At 36.2% G+C, this 15,254-nt stretch overlaps 1 protein-coding gene across 23 annotated transcripts in view; it reads left to right on the top strand.

The window, feature by feature from the left end:
• The window catches only part of CFAP46 (cilia and flagella associated protein 46), a 92,849-nt gene that overhangs the window by 13,326 nt on the left and 64,269 nt on the right, over positions 1-15,254 (top strand). For 22 of the 23 annotated variants that reach the window (XR_012662863.1, XR_012662862.1, XR_012662864.1 and 19 more), the window contains 8 exons: positions 3,855-3,978; positions 5,354-5,448; positions 6,298-6,405; positions 7,388-7,487; positions 10,021-10,119; positions 11,495-11,685; positions 13,701-13,929; positions 15,099-15,219. Coding sequence is in view for 20 of the 23 variants with exons in the window: in XM_075107898.1 (XP_074963999.1) it covers positions 3,855-3,978; positions 5,354-5,448; positions 6,298-6,405; positions 7,388-7,487; positions 10,021-10,119; positions 11,495-11,685; positions 13,701-13,929; positions 15,099-15,219 (1,067 nt within the window). In the remaining 3 variants the exon portion in view is untranslated. The remainder of the gene's footprint in view (positions 1-3,854; positions 3,979-5,353; positions 5,449-6,297; positions 6,406-7,387; positions 7,488-10,020; positions 10,120-11,494; positions 11,686-13,700; positions 13,930-15,098; positions 15,220-15,254) is intronic. The other variant, XM_075107903.1, reaches the window with a different exon arrangement.

Here is a 15,254-nt window from a genome sequence, read left to right as displayed (position 1 = left end):
ATTCTTTGACTTAGATTAGAAGTGAAGGTGTGCTGTGGAAATGTAGATCAACGGTAAGATGTATAAAGCATATGCTAATACAATCTGCTCAATGTCTCAGACAGCTGTTCACTAACAAGAAATTTTATTATTCCAAATTCAGGCAAAAATAAGGTCCTAATGTTGCTTTTATTTAACTATAGTTGTAGGTTTACAGAGCTAATATTCAGAGTTGGATCTTTTGGCAGAGTTTCAATTGGTTTTAGAATCATAGAATCATATAGGTAGCAAAAGACCTTTAAGGTAATAAAGTCTGACTGTTAACCCAGCACTGCCAAGCCCACCACTAAACCATGTCCCTAAGCACCACGTCTACACATCTTTTAAATAACTCCAGGGACTGTGACTCCACCACTTCCTGGGCCACCAGTTCCAGTGCTTGACAATCCTTACGGTGCAACTTGAGGCCATTTCCTCTTGTCCTATTGCTTGTTACCTGGGAGAAGAGGCTGACCCCCACCACATTCCAGCCTCCTTTCAGGTAGTTGTAGAGAGCGAGGTGGTCTCCCCTCAGCCTCCTCCAGGCTAAACCCCCCAGCTCCCTCAGCCGCTCCCCAGCACACTTGTGCTCCAGACCCTGCCCCAGCTTCGTTGCCCTTCTCTGGACACGCTCCAGCACCTCAATGTCCTTCTAGTCCTGGGGGGCCCAAACCTGAGCCCAGCGTTCGAGGTGCGGCCTCACCAGTGCTGAGTACAGGGGGACAATCACTCCCCTAGTCTTGCTGGCCATGCTATTTCTATTTTGTATGTTAAGTTTTTCTAAGATAAATCTAAAGAAGAAATTTTAAAGCATCTGAACTGATAGTATCTCATTTGCAATCTCTGATTGCAGTTCATATTTTACTGAGATAGCTCTTTCTCTTAAAATTTATGTCTCTTAGGTAATTTGAGGTCTGTGCTACTGAGAACAGATTAAACAACAGGTGAAGGCTAAGGTATTTCATAGCTTAAGCCCAGCTGGCAACTTCTCCCAGGCAGATGGGAGAAGAGTGTTGGAAAGGTAAAAGTGAGGAAACTTGTGCTTTGAGATAAGAACACATTAATGATTGAAATATAATAATAATAATAATAACAACAACAACAATAATAATAAGTAATGAACAGGGAAATATCAGAGAGAGAGACACAGGAAGGAAAAATCCCAGAAAGAAAAGTCATGCAAATCAAAACAATTACCTCCAATCGACCGATGCCCAGCCAGTCCCTGAGCAGTGGCCTCCCTGCCATCTTTCCCCCGAGTTCTATTGCTGAGCATGATGACATAAGGTGTGAAATATCCCTTTGGTCAGCTGGGGTCAGCTGTCCCAGCCATGTCCCCTCCCAGCTTCTTGTGCACCCTCAGCCTCCATGCTGGTGGGGTGGGGCGAGAGGCAGAAAAGACTTTGGCTCTGTGTAAGCCTTGCTCAGCAATAACTAACACATCCCTGTATTACCAATACTGTTTCCAGCACAAATCCAAAAGGTAGCCCCATCCTAGTTACTATGAAGAAAACTAAACTCTACCCCAGCTGAAACCACCACAGATATTCATAAGTCTATAGTCACTAAGGAAAAGTAGTGCTAGAAAGCAACCTACTCAACACACAGATTTATTGCATCTTCAGTATTTAATTTCAGTGAAAGAAACAACAAATAATATCTAAAACAGCAGTAAAAATAAGTCAAGAAAAATAATGTTGGTTGAGCAGGAAATTGTTAATGGGAAGTTTTGAGATTTAGAATACACAGTGGAACTGAACCAAGCGTAAAAGTATCTATTTTCACTAGCTAATCCAAAAGTTTAAGCCAAGTTCATTACATTAGGTACTACGTTGCTTTTAAAAAAAAAAAAAAACAAAAAAAAAAAAAAAACAAAAAAAAACCAAAAAAAAAACGCCAAACACCAAACAAAAAAACCCCACCACCAAACAAACCAAACCCAACCCTGATGGATAACATCTGGAATAATCCTGACAGATGATGTCTAGAGATATGGCGTATACCTTAGGATCGCAAGGCAGTTAGGATGGGAAGTGAGCTCATGAGATGGGTAATCCAACCTCCTGCTCAAAGCTGGGTCAGCTGTGGGGCCAGGCGTAAGACTTCATCCGGTCAGCTCTGGAAGCAGTCAAGGATGGAGACTACACAACCTATCTCAGCTGCAGCAACTCTGCTTGACTAAACTCATGGAGAGAAAGATTTTCTGTATTACGACTCTGAACCTCTCTTGTTTCAATGTATACCCATTGTCTCTTGTCTTCCTGTCATGCACCTTAGTGAAGAGTCTGCGTCCATCTTCTCAGTGACCTGCGTCCCTAGGCACATGCCTTCATGATCTGCGGTCTGTGTTCTTGTTAATACAGACCAGGATGCTGTTGGCCACCTTTGGTTCCAGAGCACTCTGCTGGCTGGTGTGCAGTTGGCTGTCCACCATGCCCCCCAGGTCCTTTTCAGTAGATCTGCTCTACTGAACTTTTTGAATGCTCCTAGCAGGCACAAGGCCTAGGAGACCTTTCTGGTGAAGACTGAGACAAAAGAGGCATTGAGTGTCAGCTCCCATCTTCTAATTTAGAGATTATAAGGAATACAGAAAGTTAGAAAATAGATACTTTTGTAACACCTGATTCTGCTAGTAAATTAATTTGTCATTGATAATTTTACTTTTAGAACAGAATGTTTTTTTTCCTAAGCAAAATTAAAATGGAAGTCAAAAAAACCCTCCACAGTCAACCCAGGGCACTATTGGTACTATTATACACATTTGCATTATTACCAATTATTTTATAATTTGATAATAATTGGTAATAAATGGGGTAGCAATATCAATGTATTACCATTCTTACATTTCCTGAGTAAAGCTGGAGCATAAGCCTTGAGATATCTTGACTGAGAGAAACAGTTCTATGTGCAAAATGAAGAGCATCCATGTATTTTTTCAAGGTCAGACAACATTTTCTTGCAGATGGTCTTGGTCTGCTATTCTACAGGCAGTTTTCAGCTCCTGTTACACTTCTGCCACAGTTCTTTTCTTTTTGTGAACTTTTCTGTTTCTTTGGTCTATGACTGATGGTTTATTGCTATGCAGCATTTTTATTATAAGCTGAAACTGGAGGGAAATTAAAAAAAAAAGTAACAAAAAATTCCAAAAGGGTATGCTAAAGTTATATAGAATACCATGCATGCAGTTTTTTTTTATAACAAACATACTCTTGCTGAGGTATTGATGAGAACTAGCAAGTGCACACGATGTGTTTGTGTTATGAAACTAATGGTAGCATTTTTTTCTTACATCTCTACTTATTTTTTGAATATTTTATTATTATTGTTATTATTGATTTATTTAATGGAATCACAGGCTCTTTTTCAGTTAAATCAAAGTATTGAAAATCCAGTAGATATGTTGCAGTTCCCAACATATAGAGTTTTCTTTTGCTAGATGGCTTTGTAATACTGGCCTTTCAGTAGTTAAGGGAGAATCTTAGAATACATCTCACAGAAATGTTTTCCTCATACAACTCTAAATAATTAATAATTTTGATTCCAGGTGTCCTGTTGAGAAAAGTTTCCACAAAAATCTCATTTTCCAAGGTTATTTTTGTGATCTGCAATAAATGTATATTAACAACTGTGTATCCCTGGAAGAAACACAGACATAGAAGTTAGAGGATCTTTTTCCTGTAGAGTCAATGCTTTATAGCACTAATTGCTATAACAACTAATGTGCTGCATTTAGGAGTGGTACCTTGACTATAAGGAGTCTCTTGAAAAAATATGAATAAGAATTATTTCAGAAAGCATTAATAAATATTTAATACAAATATTTATTTGATTTGCAGAAATTTACTTGAGTGCTTCCTCGATGCTTCAAAACTGAAAGAAGCAAAAGAGTTTTCATCTACTGCAGCAGTCTTTATTAAGGAAAATGTTCCAGATAAATACTCTCAAATATTTTCTTTAATGGTAATGCTGTAAAATATTTTAAACTCCTAGTAAGACAGCAGCTTTCTCTATATTTCATAAGATCATAGTTGTAGTTGTTAAAGATGTTTCCTTCATTTAAATTTTGTGAGCTACCAAACAATACAGTAGATATGTAGTGATTTTTACAATTTGTATATTTTTGATACTATAAGCTAAAGAACTCCCCATTGCTCCATGTTATTTTAATACAACATAGTATCATCGGGATAACTTGCTAACCCTAAAATTTCTGTTTGGGAATAATTACATTAACACAGAAGGTGGGGTGGGTGCAACTTAACCTGCCTTATGCCATTGAGCATATTTAGCATCTGTTGACTTTTCTGATAAATACTTAAATGATCCAACGTGAACCCTATAAATAATTCTGGGAATCAGAGCATATGACAATAGTCCACATTTCTTGCATGCTCCTAATCTGGGAAATAAGATGGTGAAGATGAACGTGGCAAAAGCAGATATAGGTAAATAAAACTTGGAAGTTGCGCGCAGTCATATTTTCTTTCATTTTGCTACACTGTCTGTTTTCTCTCCACTACCAGTCACTGCATTTCAAGACCGTATGTTTTTATTATAAAGCTCTCTAACATTGGATTAAGACGACCAATATACAACCTTCCAGAGGTGTGATATTAATGAAGCAATAACATTTAGGCAAGGTCAAAATGGGTTTTGTATTTTATAGAGGCAGTGTTGAGCAGAGCTATTTGACAGTGGCCTTAAACAGAAGAATAAAGTTGTTCTAAAATTGTACTTGGACTATGTGTCTCAGCAGGGCTACGGAAGTATGATCCCCACTGTTGAGTTCTTTAGTAACAGCATAATTAAGTCCTGCAAAACTTCTTGTTCCAGTACAGCTTAAGTAATCGGTATTGATTGCTATGGGCAGTCAGCGTCAGAGAGTCAAAAGAAATGATGTGCATACGTTTAATGTGTAATTCTACAGTTAAATTGAAGTGACTACAGTTTACTTTCTTTAGTTACATATATTTTATAGTTACAGATAAATTTGAATAGGGCTAATTTCTCATAGCTGAATGAGAATATTTTGGAACGAGTGCTGTCAAAAGGTGTTATTAAAAATGCATTGATTAGAATTCTAACTCAATTGTTAGTTCCACATTTAGATTTCTGCTAATACTTCTGATGCTCACTATGTGAAGATTAGTATGGCTCTACTAGGTGATCTTTGTGGTGTCTATGTGGAACAATATAGATTATTGTAGTAGCCTCACGGCCCTTAAAGTCCATGAAGAAGCCTACAGTCAACATACCTGTTTTATTCTAGCCCTGTTGAGTGTCTGTCCTTTGTTTGCTTATTTAGTCAATTAATAATTAAATTGTTATTTTATAGGTATACCACAACCTGATGGATATTTCCCAGGTTGAGAAGGAAATACACAATTCCATCTATTTTTCAGTTATTTATAAAATGCAGATGCTAAAATTGTAAGTACTAAAATGTATCCTTCAACTTGTACTTTGATGCTTGATATTACAGAGGTTGGGTCAGGTTCTGGAATCCCATATGCCAGTAGAAAAATCTACTGCAAAGATTAGTTTCTCAAATGGAAAACTGTAATGATGGTTTGGGTAGTAACTGTCAGGCCTGTCTAGAGAACAGCCTCAGCTAAAAAGTGAGATAATTCTTTGGGAATGCAGGGAATAGTGTGTTGTACAGATGCACTCAGGTGAAAGAATTTGAGAGGTTGAAAGACATTTTTGTATCCAACAGATGGCGGTTCAGTACAAAAGTTGTGTATAGAGAGTAAATGTGAAGTGGGAAATCACACCTAAAATATAATGCATGAATTGCAAGGATGGGAAGCATACTTTTGAAACTTTTTAAATTTTAAAGGCATAAAACAATTTTGAAAATTAGACTTAATAATAAAATCTCATTTGATCTTTTTTTTCAATGTCTCAACACTTCATTTTAAAAGGTATTAATTCTTTTCTTAGTAACAGTGGATAAATTTATGTTGACATTATAAGAAAAGAGTTTTGCACACCATTTTTCTTTGCTTCTGGAATAAAATTTATGGTCTGAAATATTAACTCTTACGCTGGAATGTGCTTTGTGCTTCTTATCTGGCTGTCTCTGAGTAACTTATTTGGCATACTGAAGTAGGTTTTGTTCACTTGATTTTTAATTTTTTTCTTTTATATTTCAAAAGCCAGGTATCCCACTGATACATTGGGCTGAGAGCCATCCATTCTAAAGTTAGATTTATTTCTAATTTTTAATGCAATAATATTTCTTGTGAAAAATTATGGACGATTCCTAATATTTTGCAGGCAGTGGGACACAAATGAATTCCCAAGTGATGCCACTGCACATCTGAATTCTTTATATGTACTTTTGAAACAATACGATGTACCTCCAGCATCTGTTCTCAGTGTGAAGTGAGTTTTACTTGTCATAGCTCCATGAAAGTTGATGCTGAAGTTGATCCTGCTTCCACTGAAGTCTGTCAAAATTCCCATTGACCTTGAAGAGAGTGGACTCATACTTAGTTATAATAGTTTGTGTTGCGTTAATGCTTAGGTCATCTTAAAGTAAAAGGTCCTATTAGGCTTTATTAAAGAACCCCAAATTAAATATCTTCTTCCATATAGCTGTTTGTATAATGTGATTAAATCTTTCCCTAACCCTTTGTTGTTGATAAAATGAGATTTTTAAAAGGTCTTAGAATTGACAGATGCTTTTCAGGCTTTAGTTCATTTTTAGCTTTTTCCTGGGGCCCTTCCCAATTCTTCAGCGTAAGTTTGAATGCAGACTAAAGTGAAGTCTCTGTTCCAGTAGTTATATCGCATCTGTTAGAAGCAATGCTACATTTTTACTCAATAAGGTCAATCTGCTTTGACGACACTCAGGTATCTCATTACTTCTCTTGTCCTGTGCTCATTCAGTTATTTACAGAGATCCAAACAATTAGAACACAGGCTCCTTCTTTGTGTGTTCTGTGTTCTTAATTCCTAAATAATTGACCAATGCATTTGACTGTTTTAACTGTGTGCCAGTAGACCACATTGTATTTACATTACCTGCAACCTTTGTTTGCTATTTCACCATCTTTGTGCTGCATACGCTTCATTCTGTATTTTTTATGTTCTTCAGGAACAGTTTGTATGAGAGTACAGTGGAAGTATAGTAATTATTTTCTATAAACAGATGAACTTCTGCATTTTTCATGTAGCCAGCTTTAATCTTTTTCCTTTTTCCTCGTTAACTGTGATCATTACTAGTATAATCACATCATCTAATATTCAGATGAGTTAAAGGTTTTCAGATATATTGCACAAAGTTACTGTCATATAGTGTTTTTCTAATTCCATAAAAGAGCAATATCAGATTCTCTGAAGTGATGCTTTTCTATTTTTGAAGGATTCCTTTGATTTTGGAATTAGCTCGTTTTTCTATGAAAGTAAACTGCATTAAGCTTGCATATGATTGTATACTTGATTTGAAGAGAGCTGGGATTACTGTAAGTATTAATAGTAATTGCATTTGACTTCTAAAATATTTTTTTAATACATTCCCCCCCCCCCCCCCCCCCCCCCCCCGATTATACTTTAAAAATAATCCTGATGGTTCTGGGATCTTCTGACTACCTCTGTATTATTTATATATTCATTAATATAAATAATTAGATCTAAGTGATCTGTTCCTAAACTGGAGAGAAGATGTAAGGCAGAAGGTAGGGTATAGGTAGAATAAGGTAATTAGCAGTGGAGTTAGCTTTGGCAAATAAATAATAACTGTAAATTTTTGCCTATGATTTTTAAACCTTATCTGTGGAACAGTTTGATTAGAAGTTAAATGCTGCCTGCAGGTTTTGAAGATTTAACCTGTTTACTCACTGAGATTGTAATTGGTCACCAAGATGTAAGCTCTAAAAGCAGTTAATGTTACATACATTCACTTTAGTCTTTACGAGTACAGTACCAGCTTTGCAGAACAGCATGTGAATTCTAATTTTGATGAAGAGAAAACAGAGCGTTTGTCTGGAGCATGATTAGAGGACTGATGGAAGGAGGAGTTCAAAAAAGCTTGCCAAAAAAAAAGCCCCAAAGCTGTTGCCTTTCCTGGAAGGCAGTATAGTTCTCTCATTGGAGCGAGAAGTCCAGAGACGCTGATGCCACAAACTGCACGCCCTAATTCTTTCCTTTGTGTGGATCTTCTCTGATAGTGTTTGTTCCTACACATTTCCCAGTTTCCTTCAGTAGGAATGGTTAATTTTCCAGCAAACTATTTGATTTGTTATTTACTAACATTTAATACTTTTCACTCTTCTGTAGTATTTTTATTATACTATTACTGTAGGGGTATTCTTAGATCAAAATTTTGTGTGTTTCCCTAATAACTGGTCTTTCAATGTGTATGTCCTTCTTGATTCTTACGTCCAGCTGGTTCTGAGATTTGACTTTTTCTGTTCCTTCCCTGTTCTGGTGGTTTAACCCCAGCTGGCAACTGAGCACCACAGAGCCGCTTACTCACTGTGCCCCTGGTGGGATGGGGGAGAGAGTCAGAAGGGCAAAAATGAGAAAACTCAAGGGTTGAGATACAAACAGTTTAATAATTAAAAAGAAGTAATAATGATGATGATGTAAGGAAAAGAGGAGAAAAAATAACAAGAGAGAAAAATAACACCCATGGGAAAGACAAGTGATGCAAATGAAAACAGTTGCTTCCCACCAACTGACCGATGCCCAGCCAGTCCCTGAGCAGCGGGTCCCCTGCTGACCCCCCCACTCCCGAGTTCTATTGCTGAGCATGATGACATAAAGTGTGAAATATCCCTTTGGTCAGCTGGGGTCAGCTGTCCCAGCCATGTCCCCTCCCAGCTTCTTGTGCACCCTCAGCCTCCATGCTGGTGGGGTGGGGCGAGAGGCAGAAAAGACTTTGGCTCTGTGTAAGCCCTGCTCAGCAATAACTAACACATCCCTGTATTATCAATACTGTTTCCAGCACAAATCCAAAAGGTAGCCCCATCCTAGTTACTACAAAGAAAACTAACTCTACCCCGGCTGAAACAAGTACACCCGCTGAGGAACAGAACTGTTCATAACTGTATTCAGAAAATCAGTATGTTTTTCTGATAAAAAAATGTATGGAAGAGTGCCTGGTTGTGTTGTGATCCCCATGAGTAAGTTTCCAGTTATCTGAAATATGCGCGTAAGGAAATACAATAACAAATTTAAAAAAATATTTCCAAATTGCTGTTATAATGATCCTACTCTGAGTTGCTTGTAATGTAAATTTCACTTTCATCACTGAGTTTTTTTATTCCAGGTGTCTGCTTCAGGCCCATGTTTCCTGAAAATTTCCCGCAAGTCACACAATTCCATAGCATTCCACTGGAAGATGTGTTTAAATCCCCTAGATCAAAGATTAACAAGGATTTAGATAGAGTATTTGTATAGACAGTAATAGCAAGTATCCCTTCTGTGGGAACCCTTGTTTCTATTTCAACCTTCTCTTCTCCCTTGGAGTTAGAACCATGTGAAATCAAATACAAAGTATCTTAGATGATCCATATGTATAATTTGTATGATTTAATAGCCAGATTATTTCCTGAGGTGTTACAGATCTAACCTCTTTTTAGAACTTAAAGGTTATGCTACCCATCAAGATGAATCCTTTCTGCCTTGATAGTTCTCATTTATTCCAATCATGTACCTTTTAAATAACATTAGTGAGTAAGAATCTACTAGAACTGAAATCAAATTACAGTATAGGAAAAATCAAGAGTACACTGGTTTTCTTATTGCAGGGTCTGGCAATGAACAACTTTAAAAATGTGGGTAGTTATTTTGCAGCTTTGGCTTAACAAGAAGTGACTGCAGTTCAAACAACACGTTCTACTCCCTTTTTATTGTTTCAGTTAATTTGGTACTATAATGGGATTTTCAGTAAGAAAGTACAGTGCTGTATTAGTGTAACCGCACGGGTTTAATCTTCATTGTGTTCCTTTTTTAATTATTAAAATTAACTTTTTGTGTATTAATCCTTCATAGGAGCAAGGGAAACTTATTGAAATAGAATGCCTGGAATGTGAATATGAAATAAAAAAAATTGGCACTAAAATTGTGACTTATACCAAAGGAGTCATTGAGGTATGTTCTTTAACACTAACTTTGAGAGAAAAGTAGAAGTTTTAATTTGTTAAACATGGAAAATTGCATTGGACTTTGTGTCTTAATTGCATTATGCTGATCAGAAATTCGTCTAAACCTTTAGATTCTTTCTAATTGGGTGGCCAAGAAGAAAACAGGGAAAGATAAACAATAGGTATATATTCCTCCCTTAAGTCTTCTGTCTGACCATAAAGGTTCATAATACATTACTTTCCAAGAGTAAAGATGGTGCCATTGAGGCGTGCAAAGGCAACACTCTTGTTTCCATGTTTTACATTTATGGGAGATGTTTTCATAGAATATCTCGAGTTGGAAGGGACCCACAAGGATCATCGAGTCCAAGGTGACTATTTTTGCACGTTATAGGTGATCTCATGCAAATTCTTATGTCAGAGTAATGCGGATAATTCCTGATTAATTGTCACACTGGGGAGGATTTTCTTAGATTTCTAGAGTCAGTTGGCTGAGTTATAATTCAGACCATCAAAAGTAGAAGCCTAAATTGTCAATGCTATCCATGGGGTTAGATAGATGCCTACAATGAGCAATTTAGAACAGCTGTTAGAGGCACCTAAAGTTTCTACAATGGGAAGTATGAAGATGCTTCATGGAAATTGATAGTGTTAGTGCATAAATTTGCCCCTATCTACAACTTCTCATTTTGGCGTTCAGAAATTCCATTCACCTTTTGAAAAAATAATTTCATGAATTCCTCATAATATAAAACACTACTGTTACTGCTTAAATAAAAAATAGGATATTTAGATATTTCGGTATTTCTAAATATTCTTACCACAGGGTATGCAGTTGGAGAGGTTTTTTTGTTTGATTGTCTCTCTTTTTTTTTTTTTTTAAATTGCATAACTTTTAAAAAGAATAATTAGTAAGCATCTGTTAATGTAGGTAAGGACTTCCTTTTAGATTTAATAGGAACCAAGTTTAATTGATGGCATGGCAAACACCATTCATAATATTTCTTTTTTTCCTCTCCTAAACTGCATTTGTAGCTTAGTATAGAAAAAAAAAGAAGCTAAGCCTTCTGAATTCACAATATTTCACAAGTACTAATTTCTGCTTATCACAAGAAAGGGGAATAGCTCACAGACTTCTGTCTGAAATAGGTAGTGGCAGCATGGAGTACCTTAAAGAAATACTCCTTAGTTATCAAGGCCTATTAAAAAAATGTTATTAAATTATTTTTAGAAACATTTATTTAAAAAAAAAGTTTCTGAAGTCTGCTGGCTGAGGGACTGCTTTCTATTGGAAACAGCCCTAAGATTAAAATCTGGAGGAACATGTAAGCAGTTGTATTCATTAAATGCAATATATTCTAATTAATTTTTCATTTGTGTAGGCTCAGCTGGAACTGATAAAAAATCTTGAGTTAACCTTAAAACGTGCAGTTCAACTGGGAGATCCTGATGTGATTCAGGTTGTTTGTACAACCCAGTGGAATCTGTGCTTGCCACTACTACAACACAATTTGCATCAACGTGTGCGAAAACCATTGATATCAGTTGCTGATGTCCTTGAAGAGATTGACAGGTAACTTTCTATGCTGTGTACCTTTTTATTTGTTGCTTTGAAAGGTGTAATGACTGCGCATCAAACTCATTTAAAAGCTCAAGCTTTATGTTGTTAAGTGTCTTTAAAATTTTCCACTAGCTTGTAATAAATCAATGTCTGCGTATTGCATGTATTTCCTCATTAATCATGTATTTAATACAGGTTCCTTTCAGGCAAAATCTCACACTGCTAATGGCCTACAGCAAATATTGAAATCTGTTAGGAACTGAAAAGTGCTATAGTTAATCAGAATTATAAGATCAAAATTCCAAAGTTGCACTATGAGTAAATGTGTTGGAATGTGGTTTAGATTCTTATATTATCATCACTTTCGTTGGTTGAAAATGTACAATTAACAAATTACTTTCAAAAAACATCATGGCTTCAGTATTACATATCAAATAAGACATTTCTTGCAAGATACTGTTTTTGTATCTTAGGTGATACTTCTTTTTAATTGAAAAACCTACTGTATTAAGAAAATGTATAATTTTTTAAGATGTATTCTTTTTGTTTGCTGTTATGCTATACTTAACCTTAAGCACCTAAATAGCTTCCCCTTTTTTGTTAATTTGAGTGGAACAAGTAAACCTTAGGATGTGGTACTTAGTTAAGTCTGTACCTATACATAGGCTGACTACTAAGAAAAAGATCATAACTTTTGTAGTGGAGCTAGCTACAATCAACATAATCTGTCATTTGAGCAGAATGGTAGGTGGTTTCTGATAAAAGTATTACAGAGGAAGGTGAGGAATGTATTTTCAGTGTTTTTAAAATGTAATTTTTTAGTTGCATGAAGAGGAAACAAGCCTGAAGAAGCAGATATCCACATGTATAAGAACACTATATTGCATTACTATACTGTTATTCAAGCATTTCTTATGCTTTCCACATAAAGAGTGCAATATCAGCATATGTGACTTTGGTATTTATACTAAATGTCAGTAATGACATTTTTTCTCTAAAAGTTTGCAGGTTAGGTTTCTGTGGGTTTAGGGTTTTGGCTTTTGTTGTCCATATATGTCTAACAATTCAGTAGACTCAGCCTCAGGTCTGAGGTGGTACTGTCACTAGAGACTGAATGAAGTCACCTGTGCCTATCAATTTGCCTGCCTCCATTTTTGTTTTGATTGTAGCATTAATTTTAACTGCTTTGGTCAGTGGTAAAAGGGTGATTCAGGTTAGCTCTAATGTGGACATACCTTAGTTCTTTGGCGTGACTTCTGATAGCCTTAAAACCCTTCCTTCTGGTCTATTTTGCATAATGTTGTCTTCATTTATCTGATTTTTTTTTTTGTTTTTCTTCCTGGAAATAATCAGAAGTAGAATGTAGAGCTCACAGCTGTCATGAACAGCTTCCAGGGGCAGGTGATGGACAGGGAGCATAGTGTACATGAGATTAGAGACCATGCAGTCTTTGTTGAAAACATGCTGACTTCATAGAGTGTTGCAGCAATGTCTGGGCAAAGGCACTGCCTACAGCGAGCATCTATGCCTATGGTGAGCCAAATCTTTAGAAGTGGTGAGCTGGTACAATCACAGCTAGATAGTACTATCTTCTACTTAAATGTTAACTATCAGGGAGTGAACTTTTATTAAAAGTGGCCATTATCTAGTGCATCGTGCTCTCTCTGGGAGTTAATAAATGTTTTTGAAAATCTGTTCGCATGCGTAAGTGGTCACTTCATTGTGGTACTAAAAAAGAGTTCTTCCAAATCACAAAGATCAGTTAGTCTACAAGATGCGTTGCTTCCTTGTGGCTGTGTTTTCTCATGCAGGGTTAATGGAAGTAAAGTGCAGTTAGATTTTCTAAGTCATTCCATTAAAAAGGCATGATAGTGGAAATTAAAGAGAAAAGTAAGTTAAAAAGGGAATATCTGTTTTCCTGTTGGAGTCCCTTTTAGTTATTGATTTTCACTTTTGGGTAATTTTTACATCTAAGAATTTTAGTTTGCCTCATTTTAACAGTTTACATTTAAATTTGTATTCCTTAGCATGTTGATTTTGTTGCGTTGCCAAGTTCATATGGAAATAGCTCGTATTGAAGAAGATGGGGATAGAATAGAGGCTGCTGTGGAACATTTGCAAAAAGCTATACATCTAAACAATGGTGGGCAGTATCAAGAACATCTAAGACTGAATTTTAATCGTCTTCGTTTGTGCACTATGCTGTATGAGTCACCTGAGCGTCTAGAGGATCGGGCAGTAATGATGATTGAACAGGTAATCATGAAGAATAAGGTCAGTAGCTGAAATAGGCTTACTTATTAAATTCTGGCAGAGAAAAGCCAGCTGTTTAGTAGAACTGCATATTAGTAGAGCCATTAGTTGGTTGCCTTGAAAAACTCTGAATTCTCTCTATAGTGGTCATGCTGCTTCACGCTCTGAAGCTTACGATAAAGGATTTTTTCCAGTTATGTTTAAACCTTATTTCTTGGCGGGGGGGAAGTTATTCCTTAGCAAAAATATCAGCAAAAAAGAAAAAAGAAGCCTATTCATAATTGTCGACAGTTGAGGTTTCATTGCATGGAACAATATTTTAATTAATGAAGGGAACAGTGGCCAAATAGCTCAACATCCTAGCTGGCTTTGAGATAAATCAATATTATGTCACACTCACAAATGACACTAAATACAATAAGCTAAAGTCACAGTGTAGTCATTGTCAAGAGTTATTGCATCTAATTCTGTTGTGGTGCTTCAGCACCTGAACAGAAGTCATATTGGCAATTGATTGTTAGTTGGCTAAAAGAAATTTGAGCTATACACCATTTTGGGGTGTTCACAGAAATTAAGATGTGTTCACTGAACCTAAAATCAGCACTGGAAAGCTGCTGGTAAGTTGATGTGTCTATTGTTAAGGCATAGAAAAGTAAGGATATTTTTAATCTAGTTTTAATGCTTTGCCATGCAAGCTTACTCCATTTAAATGTTATTTTAAAAAACACTTACACCTCCTCTGACTTTGGCCAATTCTGAGTGGACTAGGAATTTTTTGTATTTTGTAGCAATTCCTAGTTATTGCACAATGGGTATGTTATTATTGGTTTCTAAATAAATAGTGTTCTTTATTCAAAAAAGTATCACATAATGTCAGGTTATACACCGAGGAATATACTATAAAAACCCATGAGGAGCATGAACAGTACTTTGTATTCAGTTATCTTTGGTGTATTAATGTCAAGATCAACCAAAGTTCTACAGACACTTTCAACAACAATAATACTGCAGAACGATGTGTAAGATATGTGAAGAAACACAATTCCTACAGGTATTTTTTTGATAGTACCAAGTTCTGTGATCTGCATTCTGTTATGTTTAGTAAATAAGACGCATAAATAGGAATATAATAAAGATGAACCTTATAACAATTAGTTCTTTTCTTTACGTAGGCTAAAAGGGGAAAGCAGAAGGATAATGTGAGGAAAACGAGGTCCCTTCTGGTAAATGCAGGTCTTGCACTAGCTCCCGATTCATTTCAAATAGTCCTCGACAGTGAAAATGAAGCTAAAGGTAATGTACATATGTATGACTAAAAGTTACTACAG

The sequence above is a fragment of the Phalacrocorax aristotelis genome, chromosome 12 (assembly GCF_949628215.1).
Source record: "Phalacrocorax aristotelis chromosome 12, bGulAri2.1, whole genome shotgun sequence".
NCBI lineage: Eukaryota > Metazoa > Chordata > Aves > Suliformes > Phalacrocoracidae > Phalacrocorax > Phalacrocorax aristotelis.
This window is presented reverse-complemented; position numbering and strand designations above follow the sequence as displayed.